The 23,516-nt window shown below is 35.0% G+C and overlaps 1 protein-coding gene across 5 annotated transcripts in view; it reads left to right on the top strand.

The window, feature by feature from the left end:
* Positions 1–23,516, top strand: part of ZMYM2 (zinc finger MYM-type containing 2) — a 108,448-nt gene that overhangs the window by 20,153 nt on the left and 64,779 nt on the right. For 3 of the 5 annotated variants that reach the window (XR_006739025.1, XM_045567692.1, XM_045567695.1), the window contains exons 3-7: positions 421–549; positions 6,730–7,586; positions 14,421–14,706; positions 16,076–16,241; positions 17,023–17,235. Coding sequence is in view for 4 of the 5 variants with exons in the window: in XM_045567692.1 (XP_045423648.1) it covers positions 6,740–7,586; positions 14,421–14,706; positions 16,076–16,241; positions 17,023–17,235 (1,512 nt within the window). In the remaining variant the exon portion in view is untranslated. Of the gene's footprint in view, positions 1–420; positions 550–5,824; positions 5,993–6,729; positions 7,587–14,420; positions 14,707–16,075; positions 16,242–17,022; positions 17,236–23,516 lie in introns of those variants that run through there. The other 2 variants (XM_045567693.1, XM_045567694.1) reach the window with 2 other exon arrangements.

Genomic DNA, 23,516 nt, shown 5'->3' with positions numbered 1-23,516 from the left:
TTAATTGATTCTCATTGATTCAAAGTAAAGACCAGATAAAACTGTGAAAGCATTTATGATTTATGCTGATTATTTATGATTTATGATGATCACAATGAAACTTAAAAATTAATTGGACATTTACTGAAATCCTGAGGTACAGGCAGAAATTCCCTGGTCATTATTTAGGAGTTAGGTAAGTGTTTAGCAGTGGGCTAAATGGCTTTCACGTCCATTTTATCTCTCTGAATTCCAAGAAAAGCCCTGTGAACCATTTTTATATCATTTGCTGTAGGGAAAATTGAAGCTTGGAGAAGTGAAGCTCCATGTTAAATAGCTAATTAGAATTGACTTGAGCTAGAAAAGTGGCTAAATGGAGCAGATTTTATTTGGATAATGGAGAAGGTGGTCAACTTTTAATTGGATTGTTTTTCTTTACAGGATGAAGTGTTTTGTGATTGAAACATATTCTCAATGACGTGTAGAAGTGACTAAATTTATTTACACTCTAAGATTTGAAAATAGCTGTTACTCTGTTTTGAGAAGTAGATTACTGCAGAGAACTAACTGGTAAGGAAAATCCTATTCTGTGCCACATTATTATCTTCTGAGGAGACTGAATTGACTCCTAGCAGCCCCCAGAGGGTAATATGAAGTCAGTTTTAACTTTTCTGTCCCAGAAATTGTTTTCTTCTGTGTTGGGTATGTTAAAACATAGAAAAGATCCAAAGAAATTACAAATTAAAAACCCACACATTTTATAACATTAGTGGATTTATGTTGCCTCATTTCTCAGAAAATCATTGTGTTGATCAGGATACTTCCTACCTTAGGACAAGTGAATGTTAACTACAGGTTTAACTTCATTTTTTTTTTAAGTCCCCTTTTAGCCTGACACTTTGAGATGATATTTCTTCCTTTTGAAGCCTAAGTATTTTCAGTACTGATGTGGTTATTGTTTTATTGAATGCCTGAGTTTTAAAATAATAGCTGCATTATTTATTTATGTTATTTTATAATACTTAATATCATTGTTTAGTAGTTATGAATATTTAAATGCTGATCTTAGCCACTTCCTAGCTGTGTTCTTGGACAGCTTACTTAAATTTTGAGAATTTTTTTTTTTAATTTTAATTTAATTTAATTTAATTTTTTTTGAGACAGAGTCTCATTCTGTTGCCCGGGCTAGAGTGCTGTGGCATCAGCCTAGCTCACAGCAACCTCAAACTCCTGGGCTCAAGCAATCCTCCTGCCTCAGCCTCCTGAGTAGCTGGGACTACAGGCATGTGCCACCATGCCCGGCTAATTTTTTCTATATATATATTTTTAGCTGTCTGTATAATTTCTTTCTATTTTTAGTAGAGATGGGGGTCTCGCTCTTGCTCAGGCTGGTCTCAAACTCCTGACCTCGAGCGATCCACCCGCCTCGGCCTCCCAGAGTGCTAGGATTACAGGCGTGAGCCACAGCGCCCGGCCAAGAATTTTTTTTTTTTTTTTTTTTGAGACAGAGTCTCACTTTGTTGACCGGGCTACAGTGAGTGCCGTGGCGTCAGCCTAGCTCACAGCAACCTCAAACTCCTGGGCTTAAACGATCCTACTGCCTCAGCCTCCCGAGTAGCTGGGACTACAGGCATGCGCCACCATGCCCGGCTAATTTTTTCTATATATATATTTTAGTTGGCCAGATAATTTCTTTCTATTTTTAGTAGAGATGGGGTCTAGCTCTTGCTCAGGCTGGTTTCGAACTCCTGAGCTCAAACAATCCACCCGCCTCGGCCTCCCAGAGTGCTAGGATTACAGGCGTGAAAGAATTTTTTTTTTTTTTAAATCTAAAAAATGGAGATGATAATGATTGTACTTCAGGGGGTTGCTGTAATATTTGACATGTATATTTGGCCCATAATAAGCATTAAGTAAATGTTAACTATTACTGAATGGCTGTACTTGCCTTTCAAAAAAAATTTTGATTGAATTAGTTGTGAAATTTTTGAATGAAATGTTATTTGTCATATTTCAATTTTTAAAACTTTCAGTAATGATAATGTTAAACATTTTTTCAGGTTTATTTAAAATTTGAAGCTTTCCCCTTAGCATATCTTAACTATTTTACTATAAGGAAGTTTTCCTTATTAACAAGCTATTTTAGAGTAATGGTGCTTATATTTTTGTTTTTTAAAATACTGCCTTAGGATATAAAGTAGCAACTTACAGATCTTTGAGTAAAACAAATAATCACCCCTTAAGTCCTCCCCTCGCCCAGATGGTGTCTCTCTATGTTGTCCAGCATGGACTTGAACTCCTGGGCTCAAGTGATCCACCTGAGTAGCTGGGACTACAGGCACAGTTGGCACCTGGTTTAAATTTTCAAATAGAATTATCCATTTTCTTTAAAGCAGGTATAAATGTATCTTTTGCCATTTTTCAACCTCAGCATGTATTTCATCCTGACACAGACACACAGCTCTTATTCTTAGAGGATTGGAGATTGGTTTTGAAATTGAGCTCTGGGTGTAGTGTTTGAATCCTGCATTGTCTTGGGACCTTGGGCAGTTTTAATTCATTTATGTGAGCTGCTGTTTTATTATAGAAAAAAGTTAATATCTGTTTTACTTAACTCATCACAGTTAAGTGAGAATAAAAATCTTTGTATTCTATAAAATATTGTATAAGTTATTGCAAATACTTCATTTTCATTACTGTGTTGAGTGGAAAAAGTACCCTCCCAACACTAGAACTTGGTTTGACGAAGATGCTTAATGGTCAGAGAATAACACATTATATATAAATTAAAGGGTGAGATTGTGTACTTAAATAAATAATGGTATTACTAAAGAATAGCTCTGATAGTTAAAGTGAACATAATTGGTTTTGCCTTCTGGTGTTTACACAAATATTTGGGACAATTCAGCGTCTACTCTATGCCCAAGCACTATGTTAGATCTTAGAGATAAATTGAGAAGACAAGTTTCTTACAGTCTCTATACAGTGTTTCATTGAAGAGTCGGTATATCTTTATTTGATGTCTGTGAAAAGTGCTTATTCTATATCTCTGTTTTTGTATCTAGAGATTGATAGTCCCTTCATCTTTGACTAGAGTTTTCTCAACTCCGTTACTGACTCCCCTCTCTCCCTTTTATTCAGTCATGTGCTTAGCTGTGCCAAATTCTAGATTGAAGCAGAATCTAAAGTGTATCTTACTGATCACTTCACTTACCTAAACTTCCTGTCCCCGTTAGTAAAGTACTTGTCAGTATGATGTGATCTTTCCAGAGGTGTTTTTTTCCCTCATGAATTTATGTACAGATTTATATATACACTTCAGCAAAAATGTACATAGGCTTTTGGGGTATATGTAACATTGTAGTAGTGATACTTTTTGTGTTGTGTAACTTTTTTTAGTCAACAGTATATCTTGTAGGTTTTTTCATGTCAGTAAGATTTACCTATTAAAATATCCTATCTGTTCACTTTTTCCATCTCCCATCATCACCCTTGTTTCGGTTACTGTCATCTTTCACTTGGACATTCCAGTGATCATCTAGTTGGTTTATTTGCTTCCAGTTTTTGCTCACTTATAATCTACTTCTCACATAGCATCCAGAGTGATCTATTTAAAACCTGAGATTATGTCAGCTCTTTGCTGAAAACACAGCAATGTTTCCTGTTACAGCAAAATCCAAACTCTTACCTTGAGAATTAATGCTTTCTAAGGGCAGAGATGTTTACCTGTTTTGATTACTGATTTTTTTTTTTTACAAGATACTAAAACAGTGTCTTGTGCATACTAGGTGCTTTGTAAATCTGTTGAATATAATTAATGAATTGACTTGTTGGCTTTGATGAGTTGTTCTGTGCTAATTTATTTCATCTCATCCTCCTCTTCCCTTCCTATTTTGTTCCAGCTGCATTGGCTTTATTCTGTTGCTTGAATTGGCCAGCCTCATTCCCTCTAGGCTTTGCAGAAGCTGTGTTCTTTGCTTAGAATGTCCTTTCCTCAGTTTCCTCATGGCTGGATCTTTCTTGTTATTTCATATTTCAGTGTAAATGTCACTTCCTCAATTCTCTGATCACCAAACTGAAGTAGTTACCTTTTTACTCTCTGTCATCGTCCCATTTAAAAAAAATTAAATTTAGTTTAAAAAAATAAGTGATAAATCATGTAGTCTAAAAATTAAGAAAATTTTACAAGGTATATAGTGAACAGTTTCTCCACTCTGTCACCCATAGTCTCTTCTTTGTCCTTACAGAAGCTCTTTCCAGTAAATTTTTAATTTTTTAGAGACAGGTTCTTGTTCTGTCACCCAGGCTGGAGTGCAGTTGTGTGGTCATAGTTGGAACTCCCAAGCTCAAGCAATCCTCTCGCCTCAGCCTCCTGAGTACCTGGGACTGCAGGCGTATGCCACCACACCTGGCTAATTTTTAAATTTTTTATCGAGATAGGGTCATACTATGTTGCCCAGGCTGGAGTAAGTGTTCTTTTTTTTTTTTTTTTTTTTTGAGACAGAGTCTCGCTTTGTTGCCTGGGCTAGAGTGAGTGCCGTGGCATCAGCCTAGCTCACAGCAACCTCAAACTCCTGGGCTTAAGCGATCCTACTGCCTCAGCCTCCCGAGTAGCTGGGACTACAGACATGCGCCACCATGCCTGGCTAATTTTTTTTCTTTATATATTTTTAGTTGTCCAGATAATTTTTATTTCTATTTTTAGTAGAGACGAGGTCTTGCTCAGGCTGGTCTTGAACTCCTGACCTTGAGCAATCCACCCGCCTCGGCCTCCCAGAGGGCTAGGATTACAGGTGTGAGCCACCGCGCCCGGCCTGGAGTAAGTGTTCTTAAACTAGTCTTTAAGACCTATACAATGACTGTCTCCTCACCTTTTCAGGTAACTATGAAAATGAGGCTACCATGTATAAACTATTTCAACTTCCCATTCTACAAAGTTGCCTACAGTCTATACTCACACTTCATTTTCCCCCTTCTAGTTTTTTTTTTTTCTTCCCATTTTGACCCATGAGATCAAAATGATTCCTGTTCAGAATTAGTGATATTACCACCTGTGCCTATGAACTCATCTTCTCCATTTGCTGAAGAACTTTTTCTAGAAATTATTTTCTTAACTCTGCTGTCAATGGCTTCAGGAGAGCCTGGCATGTGGTAGATGCTCAGAAAATATTAGTTGAATTTAGCAGAATGATGAAGAGTTTGAATTCCTCAGTTTTACAAATCTGGATATTCTAGCTGGGTGACTTGGGCAAGTTAGCATCTCTAAGCCACAACTTCTTAATCATTAAAGTGGGACAAAAATCATACCTATATAGGCAGGATGCCGTGGCTCATGCCTATAATCCTAGTTGGAGGCCAAGGCAGGGGGATTGCTTTAGGCTAGGAGTTTCAGAGTAGCCTGAGCAAGAGAGTGAGACCCTGTATCTACAAAAAATAGAAAAATAAGCAAGGTATGGTGATGTGTGCCTGCAGTCTGAGCTACTTGGAAGGCTGAGGCAGGAGGATCATTTGAGCCCAGGAGTTTGAGGTTGCAGTGAGCTACAATGACACCACTGCACTCTACCTAGGGTGACAGAATGAGCCTCTGTCTCCAAAAAAAAAAAAAAAAAAAAAATCATACTGATATAAATGGTTGTTTGGGAGATTTAACTAAAAAGTGGGTTGTATTAGCTTTCTTGGCTATTGTAACAATTTACCACAAATTTGCTGACTTAAAACAGCAGGAATTTATTCTCTCAGGGTTCGGGAGGCCAGAAGTCTGAAATCAGTTTCACTGGGATCAAATGAAGATGTCAGCAGGGCCACCCTTCCTTTGGAGGCTCTAGGAGAGGATCCCTTCGTTGCCTTGTCTATGTTCTGGTGATGGCCAGCATTCCTTGGCTGCATCACTTCAGTGTTTTCTGATCTGCCTTAATGGTCACATTGCCTTCTCCTCTTCTGTCTGTAACCTCCCCCACCTCCCTTTGATTAGGATACTTGTGACTGCATTTAGGACCTACCCAGATAATCCCAGGTAATCTCACTCTAAAATCCTTAACCTAAATCGTATCTGCAAAGACTGCTTTTCCATCTGAGGTAGCTAATGTGTATAGGTTCCAGGGATTGGGACCTGATATATTTGGCAGCCATTGTTCAGCCTGCTAGTTAAATGTAAAACACACAGCATAGTGCCTGGCAAAGAAGAACTTCTGCTTTCTGGATAGGATCAAGAAAGATTTCAAATTTTCGGAAAGATTTAATCATAGTTACGTTGGAGCCAGACAATACGAAAAAAAGGGATTAAAAAGAGATGAGATAGAGTAAATTAGGGATTCGATCATATCATTTTATTTAATACAGTGAATAAAATGGGATAAATTTATATTGAAGATGATTTTTATTGTCACATTTTGAATATTTTCCTATTCAAATCTGTGGGAGGATTTATCTATATTTTTAGGTAGTTTATATAGTACATAGTATGTGTACCCTGGAAAGGATGTGGTGGTTTTGGGAATATATTGCATATGATTACTAAAAATTGGATAATTGTCTTCCTCATTATCCTATAAAAGTTAACATGTAAGCTATGTGAAATGATTAACAAATGAGAAGATCACAGAATGGATATCACATATTTTCCTGAATGTTAGATAATAATCATTCTCATTTAGAATAAAAAGTAAAAGTACCTTTAAAAATTGGTTTCAGTTATAGTAACATTAAAAGTCATATGCTGACATTTTTATTTTTTTTCCAATCCCTTAACAGGTTCTTTGGCATGGACACAAGTTCAGTGGGAGGATTAGAATTGACTGATCAGACTCCTGTTTTATTAGGGAGTACGGCCATGGCAACTAGTCTCACAAATGTAGGAAATTCATTTAGTGGTTCGACTAATCCTTTGGTGTCTAGATCTAATAAATTTCAAAACTCATCTGTGGAAGATGATGATGATGTTGTTTTTATCGAACCTGTACAACCTCCCCCACCTTTTGCACCAGTGGTATCTGATCAAAGAACCATAACATTTACATCATCAAAAAACGAAGAACTACAAGGGAATGATTCCAAAATTCTCCCTTCCTCAAAAGAGTTGGCATCTCAGAAGGGAAGTGTAAGTGAGACAATTGTCATTGATGATGAAGAGGACATGGAAACAAATCAAGGGCAAGAGAAAAATTCTTCCAATTTTATTGAACGGAGACCTTCTGAGACTAAAAACAGAACCAATGATGTGGATTTCTCCACTTCCAGTTTTTCAAGAAGTAAGGTAAATGCAGGAATGGGTAATAGTGGTATCACCACAGAACCAGACTCTGAAATTCAGATTGCTAATGTTACAACCTTAGAAACAGGTGTAAGCTCTGTGAATGATGGCCAATTAGAAAATACTGACGGGCGAGATATGAACTTAATGATTACACATGTAACATCACTGCAGAATGCCAACTTGGGAGATGTCTCTAACGGACTGCAGTCAAGTAATTTTGGTGTTAATATGCAAACATACACCCCATCTTTAACTTCACAGACCAAGACTGGAGTAGGACCTTTTAATCCTGGTAGAATGAATGTGGCAGGAGACGTATTTCAGAATGGAGAATCTGCAACTCATCATAATCCTGGTAAGCAGTAAGTGTTACCTCATGTAAATGAATTTAAGCTTTTGGCTGATTCTTTTTTTCGTTGTAGTAATTGGTGTTACCTTTGTTAGTTTCATGTGGAATATGTTAATTCTATTGACTTTTATCTTAAGTTTGGAATTTTAAGAAAAGAATCATGAAACCATGTGTAGTATTTCTCTGTGGATTGTTAGAAAATTAATCACAAAGTGATTACATTTACCACCAAAATCTGATAATTTGTCATTTTATTTGTCATATATTATGTTTTGCTAATAGATTTTTACTAGTATTGTTTTAATGTGTAAATTGAGAACAAAAAGATGAATAGCACACTTAAATAACAATGTAATGTTATATAATAGTTGCATTTAGATTTGTTTCTACTTGCCCTGTGTTTTACTTTTTACTTAAGAGCTAAGGTTTTCTTTTATTTTCTATCAAACTTTTGAAGAGAGCCAAACACATGTCCTCCTTTCTTTTCTTTTTTAAAACCACTTTATAAGGGTGAGGGACAGGGGGGAAAAAAACACTTTAAAGGTATGATAGACATGCAAAAGGCGGTACATATTTAATGTATACAACTTGATGTGTCTCGGTGTTTATTTTTGAATACCTATCTGATGTTAGGTTTTAGTTAGCATTTTATTAATTTTTTTTAATTTTGGAAGTTGGTCGTTTCTAGTAAAGAAAATTTTTTCTGTGGGCAGCTTTACTCTGTGAAAACATTAAAACATGGAAGTTACAAGCACTCTGGTTTTTGCATGACACGTCTATGTATGTCTCTGTCTTTTACCTCTCCACCTGTGTCTGTTTCATTCTTTCATCATTTTAGGCTCATTAACAACTTTATTAGCCTAGGAATTGTGGAGAATAGTATGGAGTAACTAACACCTAGGCAGTATAGAATACTCTGTGAACTGCTAGTTATTTTTTTCTATTCATCTGGAAAGAAATATCTGATTATTGAAGAACATTTGGAAAATCTATAATTAAATATGAGAGCAAGGCCTGTAGTTGTAGTCCCAGCTAATCGGAAGGCTGAGGTGGGAGGATTGCTTGAGCCTAGGAATGCAAGGCCAGCCTGGGCAACACAGCCAGACACTGTCTCTTTCAAAAGAAAAAAAAATCCTTGATAGTCCTACTAACTAAAGATAACCAATGACCAATGTTTTGGGTGGTTGTCTTTCATTCTTTGCTTGTTTGTTTTAACCAAGTTGAAATGCAGTTCTGTATAGTTTTGCTTCCTGTTTTTTGCTCACTTAATATTACACTGTATTTTCTCATACCATTAACATTGCTTATGCAAGTTTTAATGGCTGTACAATGCATTTTGATGTACTATTCCCATATTTGGCTTTTACACAGTTTCCTATATTTTGCTGTTGTAGAACTATGATGAACATCTTTGTTCACATTTCTGATTATTTCCTTAGAGTATATTCCTAGAAGTGAAGTTACTGAGCCAAAGGATATGATTTACCTCCATACCCCCAAAGATTTTTGGTTTAGAAATATATATATCTGGTTTATGGTGGTTTTAAAAGAAATATGTTCCTTATTACTCAGTTTTGAAATTTCTTGTCCCCTCTAAGACCTCTTCCCCCAATATGTATATATATTTGTAGGTAGGTAGGGCTGTGTGTATGTGTGTATAGGTGTATGTGTGAGTTTGAGCATTTTTAACTTGTAGAAATATATTGTCATATTGCTTTTTAGAAAGCTCTTAGCAGTTCATACTGTCTTTCTGTATATTAGTCTTCATCACAGTCTTGCAGCTTACGTAAAAGTTTAAAAAAGATAGTGCTCAAATTTTAAAATGGCTATTTTGTATTTCTTGTTATAAATATATTAAATACATAAGAATATGAAGGCCGGGCGCGGTGGCTCACGCCTGTAATCCTAGCTCTGGGAGGCCGAGGCGGGTGGATCGCTCGAGGTCAGGAGTTCGAGACCAGCCTGAGCAAGAGTGAGACCCCGTCTCTACTAAAAATAGAAAGAAATTATCTGGCCAACTAAAAAATATATATACAAAAAAAATTAGCCGGGCATGGTGGCTCATGCCTGTAGTCCCAGCTACTAGGGAGGCTGAGGCAGTAGGATCGCTTAAGCCCAGGAGTTTGAGGTTGCTGTGAGCTAGGCTGATGCCACGGCACTCACTCTAGCCCGGGCAACAAAGTGACACTCTGTCTCAAAAAAAAAAAAAAAAAAAAAGAATATGAAGAAGAAAATCAGTTAATTAATGGTACATAAATTATTAATATAACCTGAGATCATAGCATAGGTCTAGTTTTGAAACTTCTCTTCTGCCACTCCTTTAAATACTTAATAGTAGATCTTCAACTTCAGTTCTAGTTTTTCCTATTTAAATAACTCTCATTAAGCATAGTGTTATATACTTATTTCTTTAGGAATATAGCTGGGTCAAAGGGACCATATCATCATAGGAACTGTGTTTCTCTTTAGTTAAACTCTTACACGAGGGAGTATAAACTACTCATCAGAAAAACTGTAAACAAACAGATATAGCTGTTCCTTTTGCATGTATGAATTAGCTCTTGTGTTTATATGCTGTTTTTATTTGCAATAGAGGGTAATAGATCAAGAGTTATAAAATCTTGGCTGTTTATACTGCTTCTTGGACTAATTGTGACTTGGGCAAATTTTAACTACTATCCTTTGATGTCCCTTGTATGATACTGAGGGTGTAAATGATGAGGTCTCTTCTATTCCTAAGAATTTGGTTTGATGTTTAGGGGAAGTGAAAATATGAGAATAAGGGAAATGTAAGAGCTGAAATATAAAGGGAACCATTACATTATTTATACAGGACTTAAAGCTAAATAGAAAAAAAAAACACCGTTTTTTCAATATCAAGGCAATAGATAGCCTTAAGTTTAAATAGGCTTCTGTAAGTATGCATTCAAATGATAAGCCTACAAAATTGAAAATTCTGAGGAACCATTATTATTTATTCCAAAGGAGCTATTCCTTCTAGCATATGTTCAAGCATAATTTTTGATTGAAGGCCTTTGTTTGCTTCATGAGATGAAATTCCCAGGAGTTTTAGTGATTTTCTTTCTTCTTGTTTAGTATTTTTACCTATTTGTTAAAACTGGTCAAGATAGCAAGATAACAGGATTCCAGAATGAACTCTCTGTTTATGTATAAAGTTTTTTTTTTTAATAATTGAGAGATATTACACAATCAGATAAAATCGGAATGACAGTGAGCGCATGTAGCCCCTTGAAACCATTAGGGTGATGGAATGGGTCAGAACTAAGAAATCATCCTCTTTATGATTTTGGTAGTAAGTAAAACCTCTTGTTTTATTTGTCTTTCCTATGGAAGGGCAGCTTTTATGTATGGAACATGAAAATTGAGAAGAAATTGGAAGGGAAAAAGAAATTTATGAGACCAAAGTAGGAGAAATTAGAAGCAGTGGCCTAAAAGTTTCAAAATGAAGATAGGTGATGGTATTGGTAGTGTCCTGAGAGACCTGGGGAGCAGGAACTCACGCAGCAGGCAGGAGACTTCCTGCTGAGTACTAAAGACCTTAGTATGGAAGAGAGAAGATACATTGTAGCATTAATAGTTAAACATACCTCAGTGCTGTTCTGTGCTGTGCTGAATCTTTGCGGTGGTAGAGTAATTTGATGCAGGATTACTCAATCATTGTAGGCATACCTTGTTTTGTTGCACTTCACAGATAACTGCATTTTATACAAATTGAATTTCTGACAACCTTGAGTTGAGCAACTCTGTCTGCACCGTTTTTCCAACAGCATGTGCTTACTTCATATCTTTATGTCACATTGTGGTAATTCCCACAATATTTCAAACATTTTCATTATTTTCTCTGTTATGGTGATCTATGGTAGGTGATCTTTGATGTTACTGTTGTAATTGTTTTGGGGCGCCACGAAATTGCACCCATATCAGATGGCGAACTTAATTGATAATTGTGTGTGTTCTGACTCCTTCATTGATTGGCCATTCCTCTATCTCTCTACCGCTCCTTGGGCCTCCTTATTCCCTGAAATGCAACAATATTGAAATTAGGCCAATTAGTAACCCTATAAAGACCTGGAATTGTTCAAGTGAAAGGCAGAGTTGAATGTCTCTCACTGTAAATCAAAAGCTAGAAATGATTAATTAAGGAAGGCATGTCAAAACCCAAGACAGGTTGAAAGCTAGGCCTCTTGGGCCAAACAAGTAGCAAAGTTGTGAATGCAAAGGAAAAATTCTTGAAGGAAATTAAAAGTGCTATTCCAGTGAACGCAGAAATGAAAAGAAAGTGAAACAGCCTTATTGCTGATATAGAGAAAGTTTGAGTGGTCTACATAGAAGTTCAAACCAGCCACAACATTCCCTTAAGCCAAAGCCTGATCCACAGCAAGGCCCTAACTCTCTTCAATTCTGTGAAGCCTGAGAGAGGTGAAGAAACTGCAGAAGAAAACTTAGCAGAGGTCGGTTCATGAGGTTGATGAAGGTGACCATCTCCGTATTATGAAAGTGCAAGTTGAAGCAGCAAGTGCTGATGTGGAAGCTGCAGCCAGTTATCCAGAAGATCTAGCGAAGATAACTGATGAAGATGGCTACACAAAACAACAGATTCTTAATGTATATGAAATAGCCGTCTACTGGAAGAAGATACCATCTAAGACTTTCGTACCTAGAGAGGAGAAGTCAATGCCTGGCTTCAAAGCTTCAAATTCTCTTGTCAGGACTAATGCAGCTGGTCATTTAAAGTTGAAGCCAATGCTCATTTACCATTCCAAAAATCCTAGGGCCCTTAAGAATTATGCCAGATGTGCTCTGCCTATGCTGTATTAATGGAACAGCAAAGCTTGGATGACAGCACATTGGTTTATAGCATAGTTTACCGAATATTTTAAGCCCATTTTGAGACCTACTGCTCAGCAAAAAAGATTACATTGAAAATATTACTGCTCATTGACAGTGCCAAGAGCTCTGAGGGAGATGTACGAGGAGATGAATGTTGTTTTCATGCCTGCTAAACAAAAAAGTTCTGCAGCCTGTGGATCAAGGCATGATTTTGACTTTTAAGTCTTATTATTTAAGAAATATATTTCATAAGGTCATAGCTGCTATAGAGAGTGATTCCTCTGATGTATCTGGGCAAAGTAAGTTGAAAACCTTCTGGAAAGCATTCACCTTTCTAGATGCCATTAGGAACATTCCTGTTTCATGGGAAGAGGTCAAAAATATTAACATTAACAGGAATTAATCCAACTCTCCATGGATGACTTTTGAGGGGGTTCAAGACTTCTGTGGAAGAAGTAATTGCAAATGTGTAAGTAGCGGAAGAACCAGAATTAGAAGTGGAGTCTGAATATGTGATTGGATTGCTGCAGTCTCATGATAAAACTTAAACAATGAAGTGCTGTTTCTTACGGATGAGCAAAGAAAGTGGTTTCGTTAGATGGAATCTACTCTTGGTGAAGATGCTGTGAACTGTTGAAATGACAACAAAGGATTTAGAATATTACATAAACTTAGTTGACCAAGCAGTGGTAGGGTTTGAGAGGATTAACTCCAATTTTGAAAGCTGTTTTATTTAAGTAAAACCCTATCAAACGGCATTGCACACTGTAGAGAAATCTTTCATGAAAGAAAGAGCTAATCAGTTGACAAACTTCATTGTTGTCTTATTTTGAGGAATTGCAAGAACCTTCCCAACCTTCAGTGGCCACCAGTCTGATCAATCAGCAGCCATCAACATTGAGGAAAGACCCTCCACCAACAAAAAGATTATGACTTTCTGAAGGCTCATATGATTGCTAGCATTTTTTAGAAATGAAGTATGTTTTAATTACTGTATGTAGAATTTTTAAAAGATAGTGCTGTTGCTTATTTAATAGACTACAATATGGTAAACATAACTTTTAAATTTCCTGGGAAACAAAAAAATTGTGTGACCTGCTTTATTGTGTTACTTGCTTTATTGCGGTGGTCTGGAACTGAATCTGAAATATCTCTGAGGGTATGCTTACCTTACGTTGGCTTAACTAAATAATTTCTGTGTTACACTCTACTTTTGTGAGATTATGTGGTATATTTAGAGGCTATAAACTAAACATATATATGGAAAATCTTAAGATGTTTTAGAAATAATTTTATATAAACTTTCAGATTTGTGTTAACGTTTGTCAAAGGTTCTAGTTGGTCAGGATTTTATTTTACTTTTATGTTGATATATGTGTTCCTTGCTTAAAGTAATTCTGTAAATACATGACTACATATTGCTTAATAACTAATGACTAATATTTAATGCCTCCTGTATGCTATTTCTATGCTTTATTACATGTATTATCTCATTTAATGTTTACTATTTGTATGAGGTTGGTACCATTTCCAGTTTAAAGAAGTGTAAGGCACAGTTTAAGTAGCTTCCCAGTCTTGTTAAGTGATGAAGCTAGCTAGAATCAGACATTCTATTTTTTAAAATTAATTTTTAAAAAATTGACAATCATATGTATTTATTATATATAACATGTTTTATAATATGTATACATTATGGAATGGCTAAATTTAGCTAATTAGCATATGCTTTATCTCCTGTACTTATCTTTTTTTGTGGTGAGAGCACTTAAAATCTTCTCTGTAAACAATTTTCAAAAATACAATATGTCATTATTATGACAGATGTTCTTACTCTAAAACTTGTGCTATATACCTCTATATACCTGTGTGCCATATTGCTGCTTCGTTAGCATCTTAAACTTGTACAAAATGGGAAGTTTAAATTATTTCTCTGATATAATTTTCAGTGTGTTTAAACAATTACTCTTTCTTGTGTGTTTTGTTTTTAAGATTCTTGGATCTCCCAGTCAGCTTCATTTCCCCGTAATCAGAAACAACCCGGGGTGGATTCTTTATCACCAGTGGCCTCACTTCCTAAACAGATTTTCCAGCCTTCTGCCCAGCAGCAACCCACTAAACCAGTTAAAGTCACTTGTGCAAACTGCAAAAAACCTTTACAGAAGGGACAGACAGCTTATCAACGAAAAGGATCAGCTCACCTCTTTTGTTCTACCACCTGCCTTTCTTCCTTCTCTCATAAGCCTGCTCCAAAGAAACTCTGTGTTATGTGTAAAAAGTAAGGTTTACCTTTCAACATCATTCTGTAAAGTTGAATATTGGTGGTGTAAAATTTTAAGAAGATTGTTAATAAAGAGTTACAGAGGAGAATTACTATATTTTAAAAATTGGTAAGCTAGTTTGAATCTTGAAGCCAAACTCAAATTTGTAATGGCTTTGGAAGTTCCTCTGTCAAGTCCAGGTAGCTTATGGATAGAAGGCTTCCTGTTTGGATAGACTTTGGGATTGATTAAGATAGGCCCTTGTAATTAATTTTGTCTGTAATCTCCATTAGATTCCTTGTATTTGTAACAATGTATACTTATTGTAAGAATTTAGTTCTTCTAGTCAGATAAAAATGTTAAGCCGTTATAACTAATTTTGTATTAAAATAGGTCAAATTTTATACTATCTTCAGATTGAGATTATTAAAAACTGGCAAGTCTTTGGATTATATATATGTTTGTTTTGAACATTATTCAGTCATTAGAAATACTGTTTCAAGACTCCTGTACCATTTTTTCACAGCCTTGGAAAGACAGCATCTTCTGCCATTTTTAAGGTCTGACTTCACTGGTTAAAAATAGCTGGAATATGGTATATTTATATGTAAGGTCAAACCAGGTGGACTTTCTGTACCATATCTTGGAGCAGCCCAAGTCTGTGAAATTAGAGCTTGGAACTCTGGAAAGGGCTTAGTGTTCTGTACAGGTTTTAATAAATTCAAATATTAGAACAATTATTACAGTTTTTAGATTGCTTTATAGTAGCAAATTTAAATACTGTTAACATAGAATCTTGAAATTCAGGATTAAAGGAAAACTTCATGGGTCATCAATATTATCATTTCCTAAAATTTCTGACTGTAATTGGACAGCCATGTAGAATGATGGGTAAGGGAGGTTATTTGGGGATGGTAAGGTGGGTAGGAGGTGTATTTAAGTTCAGTTACCCTTTTAGAACAGATGTCGTATTCTTGTGACCTAGATATCTCATGTTTTCTACTTACTTGGGGAATGGTTACTGAATAGGTGTTATAAATTTATACTTCAACGAATTAGTCCTTGAGATTAATTCTATATGATTAATAATAGCTTTTCTTTATTTTAGTGATTTCAATATCTGAAATCCTTTTTACTGAATTTGAAGATAGGTGGTGGCAAGGATTGAATAGTATAAAATATTTTTGCTTCTCCATCTTTTTTTATAAGAGTTCATATTTTATTGTCAAGAGTGTTCTAAATATTAGAAGTGATTTAACTAGATCCGAAAATGGTGTTTGATTTCCAGGATTCAATCTGTAGAAATGAAAATTGTCACTTACTAGTCTTATATTTGATTACCTTTAAAATTGAATTTTACATTAACTTGTATCTCTTATTTTTCAGAGATATAACTACAATGAAAGGAACCATTGTTGCTCAAGTGGATTCAAGTGAGTCCTTCCAGGAATTCTGTAGTACATCTTGTTTGTCTCTCTATGAAGACAAACAGAATCCTACTAAAGGAGCTCTAAATAAATCAAGATGTACAATCTGTGGTAAACTAACAGAGGTTTGTATTTTTGTACTTTTATCATTTAGTTCTAATAGGAATATTTTAAACTTTATTTAATAAATGGTATTACATATTCTTATCAGTATATATTTCCTTAAAAGTGAAGATATATAAAAATTATCTCATATATATCCTATTATGTAATCCCATTCTCCTGTAGGTAGGATAATTTAGGAAAATTATTGTGTGAAATGCCTTTTTTTTCCTCCTGAGTTTGAGAGCACTCACGGACAAAACCATAGTATTGTCATTAATTTTTGTCTGGTAATGTGTTTATTTAAGCAAATAGGCTGACTATACAAGAAATACTACAAATAATCTTTCTGAGAAGTAGAACCTGTAGAGGGAATATTTTTACATCATTAATACGGTATTAAAAAGTAATCTGTTTAAACATACCTCATTTGAATTATTTATAATATTGGTTCTCCTTCTCCTTTTTCTAATGCACTTTATTTATAGTTTTTGTTGAATTTGTCTAAAGATTTTCAGTCAGTTTGTTTATGAAGTTCAATATAACTACCATCCAAGGTTGGTTGTTTTCTATCAGTTTTTGATACCTCTGGAAAAGTTTGTAGTGATATCACTGATGGGCTTTTTTCTTTTTTCAGTGCCATACATGTGTTCCTGTCTGTGTAAAAACAGTTTAAAGAATTATGAAATGTACTTTGTTTTTCCTTTTCCCCAAACAAGGCTTGTTGAGGCATTTTTGTTTCTGTTGGAACACCTATGTCAGCTTGATTTGGTTTTTAATATTTGCTTATTATTTTTCTTTTAGATTCGCCATGAAGTTAGCTTTAAAAATATGACTCATAAACTGTGCAGTGACCACTGCTTTAATAGATACAGAATGGCCAATGGTCTAATAATGAATTGCTGTGAACAGTGTGGAGAGTACTTGCCCAGTAAAGGTGCTGGAAATAATGTTCTGGTGATTGACGGTCAGCAGAAAAGATTTTGCTGTCAAAGTTGTGTCAGTGAATACAAACAGGTAATTCATGTTCTAATCAAAATTCGGTATTCTTAGAATATATTTGAAAGTGCTGGAATAGTTTTACTCTAACAGCATTTATTAACCAGATTTATCTTGGAATCGCTTTTAATTCCATTATTGTCATCATATCATGTAGATGACCTTCCTCAAATGAATTCTGAAATACAGATTGTCCCTGACTTGGCTCAGCTTTACAATGGTGCAGAAGCAATACTCATTCAGTGAGTTCCTCTAATTATGATGGGGTTCAGTCTCGGTAAACCATCCTAACTTTAAATCATCTTAAAAAGCACTTTTGACTTAGGATACTTTTAAGTATCCTTAAGTTAAAAATTTATTGGGATAACCCCATGGTAAGTTGAAGAGCATCTGTATATGTAGATTATTGGAAATAAACTTATGATTTTATATATAATGGTAAGTGCTACCAGAATGATTCCTCTTTTGAATTTTCTTCTTCTTTGGGAGTTGGAGAGGGGTTTCAGATATGATTTTTCAAACTGTTAACTCTTAGCTTAGAAATGGTTCTCTTGTTTATATATAATTTTAAGGTTAATTTCAATTTTAAAATCTTTTATTTAGTTTATTTTTGAATTTATACATATGGCACAAAAGTAAAATGTACATTAAATGATACACTCAGAAGTTTAGCTCTGATTTTTATTTTCTCCTCTTGGTTCTTACGCATCGTATATAGCTATCACTTCAATTCTTACTGTTTTGTTTCCTGTTTTTTTTTTAAATTAAGGAAATACTTCATTGTTAGTTTCTCTTTTTTCATACAAAAGGCAGCATAATGGTATGTATTGCTCTGCATCTTCCATTTTTTACTTCATGGTATATCTTGGAAATCATTCCCCATCTATCTACATACATAGACTTCTTCATTTTTTTTTTGTGGCTGCATAGTTAAATTTTCAGGAATTTTGTGAACGGGCTGTTAAAAAGATCCATTTTTAAAAATTAAATTATAGAAACTTATAGGTAAATTGTATTTATATTAGTCTGCTATAATTCCTGTAAGAAAATACCACAGATTGGGTGGCTTAAACATCAGAAACTTATATTCTCATAGTTTTGGAGGCTGTAAGTGTAAGATCAAGGTGCCATCAGGATTGATTTCTGGTGAGGCCTCTCCTAACTTAGACACCGCTGCCTTCTTGCTGTGTACTTACCTGACCGTTCCTCTGTGTACAGATGGGAAAAGGAAAGGGAGATCTCTGGATCATGAATAAACTGGTATCTGCTTTACTCTGTATTTATGGATTTCTGGTGTCTCTTCCTCTTATAAGGACACCAGTCCTGTTGGATTAGAGCCCTGCCCTTATAACTTTATTTAACCTTAATTATCTCCCTAAAGGCCCTATCTCCAAATAGTTACATTGGAGGTTAGGGCTTTAAGATACTATTTTGGAGGGGACATAGTTCAGGCCATAACAATATTAAAAGTAAAGATACTCAAAACTCATTACTTTCTAACTATTTTACTACATTTTAATATCTCTTAAGGTTATACATTCATTATATTTGTATGGTAGAAATACTATATATATAATGATGTGCTTCTGTGCATCTTGTTCCAATTTCATGTTCAGTTCCATGTCTGTAGCCTGGAGGTAGCCATAGTGGGAGTATTTTCACAGCAAAGGCTACAAATACTGGCCCTCCCCTCACTCCCCAGGAGCTGGTGGTTGACCATGTATGAATCAACACTGGTCTGTATGGTAGTTTATTTGATCAGCTGGTTTTCATGGCATTTGGGTTATTTCCAGTCTTTTACTGTTACAAATAATTGATCATGAACAAACTGCCATCTGCTTTACTCTGTATTTATGGAAGTATGGTTTCAGGGTAGATTCTTTGAGGTAACATTGTTTGGCTAACGTTAAATGCATACGTTAGTTTGTTATGTATCATTAAATTCCCCTCTGTTGGAGTCCTACCAGTTAGTATTCCTTTCAGTAATACGTGGAAATTTCTGTTTCCCTGTAGCCCCACCAACAGAGAATATTAACACCTCATTATGATAGGTGAAAATGGTAGCTTTAATTTGTATTCCTTTCATTAGGAATGATGATGAGCAGATTTTCATGTTGCAAAGCTGTCTTTCCTTTTATGGGAACTGTTTGTTTCTCTCCTACATCAATTTTTCTGTTGGGGCTTTGATCTTAATTTTTTCCCCATTAGCCTGAACATTTATTTAATGTGCAAAATGAATCTGTAATTTGTTTATGAAACAATTATTTATTCACCAAGTAGTATGTTCCAGGCACTGTGCTAGTTGCACAGGATATAATACAGTGAGTGGTAAAGAAGACATAGTTCCTACCTTCATCGGGTTTACATTGGAGTGACATACTCAAATTCTTGTAAATAAGGAAGGCTATAGGGTGATGAAAAGGATTAGACTATTTATAATTCCCAAGACTGATCATGCTGTTTAATATTGTTGCTTATGTTGTATTTATCTTCGATACCTAGAAGGTTAAGAGTGCTAGCTTTAGGGTTAGTTGGCCCAGGTTAAAATCACGGTCCCAGCAGTTAGCAGCTGTGTGCTCTGGGCAGATTACTTAACCTCCTTGTGCTTGCCTTTCATCATCTCTGAAGTTGGGAAAATATTAATCCTTATCTCAGTGTTATTATAAAGATGAAATCTGTGCCTTTCATCTTGATTTTTAAGAACCTAGTTCAAGAAACTGAAAATACCAGTTTTCCATCACCTCCTTTGTGCTCTCTCCTAATTACCATCTCCTAACCTTCTCAAAGATACTCAATATTTTGACTTCTGACATCACATTTTGACTTGTGACTTGTTTATAAACTTTATATACATGGCGTTAATATGGCATTAGAATCATCCTTGTTATTGTATATAACTGGTTGCTTATAGTGTTGTTGTCATTGTTGCTTTTTGGTCATGTAAAGTTTTTAATTTTAGTATAGTCTACTTTAATAGTTGTGTTGCTTCTGGATTTTGCTTTGTAGACTTTCTCCTCTCCTAGGTTGTAAATGAATGCTTTCCATATTTTCTTCTAATATTTGTAAGTATTCAACTTAATCTTTAAATTTTTAGTCCATTTGCAGTTTATTCTGTTGTATGTTTGCATTATGGATCAAATTTTATCTGCTTCCAAATGACTGTCCTTTTTTGAAAATCATTAATTAAAAATTACCTAACCCTTTGCCTAGGGATTTGAGATGTCATCTTGATCATATATAAAATCATATTTTAAATTTCTATGCATATCTTCTGGGCCTTCTAGTCTTTTCCATTGTTTTATCACTATATTCGTGTGTCCCTTTTTTTTTTTTTTTTGAGGCAGAGTCTTGCTCTGTTGCCCTGGGTGGAGTGCAGTGGTGTCATCTGCAACCTCAAACTCCTGGGCTGAAGTGATCCTCTTGTCTCAGCCTCCCAAGTAGCTGGGACTATAGGCACGCTCCATGACTCCTGGCTAATTTTTTTATTTTTAGTAGAGATGGGGTCTCTCTCTTAATCAGGCTGGTCTGGAACTCCTGAGCTCATATCCTCTCACCTCAGCCTCCCAGAGTGCTAGGATTACAGGCTTGAGCCACCACGCCCGGCCTATTCATGTGTTCTTTCTGCATTATTTTAATAATTGACTTTTCATTGTGTATTTTAATATGTGGTAGAACAAGGCTGTTCTCATTACACTTCTTTTTCAGGGTTTACTAGCTATTCTTGTTCTTATTTCCATATGAACTTCAGAATGAAATTGTCTGGCTACGTTATCCTCCTCATTTGCATTTTTTATTAAAATTCTATTAAACTTAAATGTACATATTAAGGAGGGTTAACATCTTTATGATGTTAAACTGTCCTGTGAAAGAACAAGATATTTGGCTCCATTTGTTAAATCAGTTTTCTTGGTTTTTCATAAATACTTTACTTTTTTTTTGCTATTTTAAATGAGTTCTTTCATTATTTTGTGTTCATGTGTACATACAAGTATATTTTTATTGGTTTTAAATATCTTCTACCTAATTAAGTCATCATTATTAGTTGATTCTCCTAGATTATTTGGCTTTACCATCATATCATCTGCAAATAGAGAACGTTTAAATTTTCCTTTCTAGTTCTCATTCCATTATTGTTTTTTCTTGCCTAATGGTGTTTCCTGATAACTGTAATATAATTTTAAATAGTGGAGATAGTAGATTTTTTTTTTCTTGTTCCAGCAGGAATGTTGTTAATGTTTCCTTGTTAAATTAGATGCTAGTGTTAGCGTTGAGGTGTATATACTTTATCATATTAAAGACGTATCCATTGATTTCTTTTTTTTGTTTGTTTTTTTTGAGAAAGAGTCTTGCTTTGTTGCCCTGGCTAGAGTGAGTGCCGTGGCATCAGCCTAGCTCACAGCAACCTCAAACTCCTGGGCTCAAGCAATCCTCCTGCCTCAGCCTCCCGAGTAGCTGGGACTACAGGCATGCGCCACCATGCCCGGCTAATTTTTTCTATATATATTTTAATTGGCCAGATAATTTCTTTCTATTTTTAGTAGAGACAGGGTCTCACTCTTGCTCAGGCTGGTCTCGAACTCCTGACCTGGAGCGATCCACCCGCCTCTGCCTCCCAGAGTGCTAGGATTACAGGCGTGAGCCACCATGCCTGGCCTATTGATTTCTATTTTAAGTGTTTAATCAGAAATGAGTGTTGAGTTTTGAAGGTCTTTTCGGTATCTTTGGAGGAGATTGTATATTTTTCCTACTCCTTAGATTTATTAATGTGTGTATTATACAGCAGTTTTCCCCTTATCTGAGGTTTTGCTTTCCATGGTTTCTGTTACTGCTTGTGGTCAACCACTGCATCCAAATAGGTGAATATAGTACAATAAAATATTTTGAGAGACTAAATTCATATAACTTTTATTGCAGCATATTGTTATAATTGTATTTTATTTTATTGTTGTTAATCTCTCATGGTGCCTAATTTATAAATTAAACTTTATCATAGGTATGTATGTATAGTATATGTAAGGATCAATACTATCTGTGGTTTCAGGCATCCACTGGGGAGTCTTGGAATGTATCCTCTGAGGATAAGGAGGGAGTACTGTATTAATGGATTTCCTAATCCATTGAACCATCTTTATATTCCTAGAATAAATTGTACCAGATTATTTTTTTTAAATGTCCATATATTCTGATTACCAATACTTTAAAAATTTAGTACTTTTCCATTGATATTTACAAGTGAGATTGGTCTGTAATTTTCTTTTTTTGGTACATTCTTTAAGATATTGGTGTTACATTTGCTTTATAAAAATGTCCAGAGGAAAGTTCATATCCTTACATACTTAAAGCAGTAAAAATGAAAATAAATTAAATATTCACCTAAAAAAGCTGGAAAAAGAAAACCTGAAACAAAAGAGAAGAAAAGGAATAAAGATAAAAGTAAAAATTAAGAAATAAAAATAGTATTAAAATAATTCAAAGGCTGGGCACAGTGGCTCACACCTGTAATCCCAGCACTTTGGGAGGCTGAGGCAGGAGGATCGCTTCAGGACAGGAGTTTGAGACCAGCCTGGGCAACATAGTGAGACTTCGTCTCTACAAAGAAATTAAAAAGAAAAAAAAATTTAACCAGGCAGGGTGGTGTGTGCCTGTAGTCCTAGCTACTTGTAAATAAATAGGTAAGTAGGTAGGTAGGTAGAGAGATAGATAAATAAAATCTTTGAAAAATCAGGTGTTGGAAAAACTAGAAAAAAAAATAGTTAATTCAATCAGGAAAAGAGGTTTAAAAACAAATACACAAAAATAAGAAATGATGAGGTAGATGTAAGCATCAAAACAGAGGAAATTGATAAAAGTCAATCATGAGGACTAATTTATACAACCTTATATAAAAAATGTTGAACCTAGATTGAGTAATTTTCTGTGACAATATAATTACTCTAAATTGACTCCAGAGCAGATAAAATTAAGCAGAACAATTTCTATAGAAGAAATAATTATCAAAGAGCTACCCCATAACAAGAACCAGGCCCAGATGTTTTCAAAGGGCAATTCCATCAAATTTAGACCATTAAATCTCAATGGTATTTAAACAATTCCAGAGCATAAAAAGGGAAGAAAATAACTCAAAAATTAAAAAAAAAAACTGTGGCAAAATATAACATAAAATTTGCAGTTTTAAACATTTTAAAGTGTACAATTGAGTGGCATGAATTACATTCACAGTGTTGTGTGACCATCACCTCATTACAAATGTTTTTCATCACTCTAAACGGAAGCTCTGTGACATTAACCAATAACTCCCC

Source organism: Lemur catta, chromosome 13, assembly GCF_020740605.2.
Source record: "Lemur catta isolate mLemCat1 chromosome 13, mLemCat1.pri, whole genome shotgun sequence".
Taxonomy (NCBI): Eukaryota; Metazoa; Chordata; class Mammalia; order Primates; family Lemuridae; genus Lemur; species Lemur catta.
Note: the sequence above shows the minus strand (reverse complement) of the source record. Positions and strands in the feature narration are given on the sequence as shown.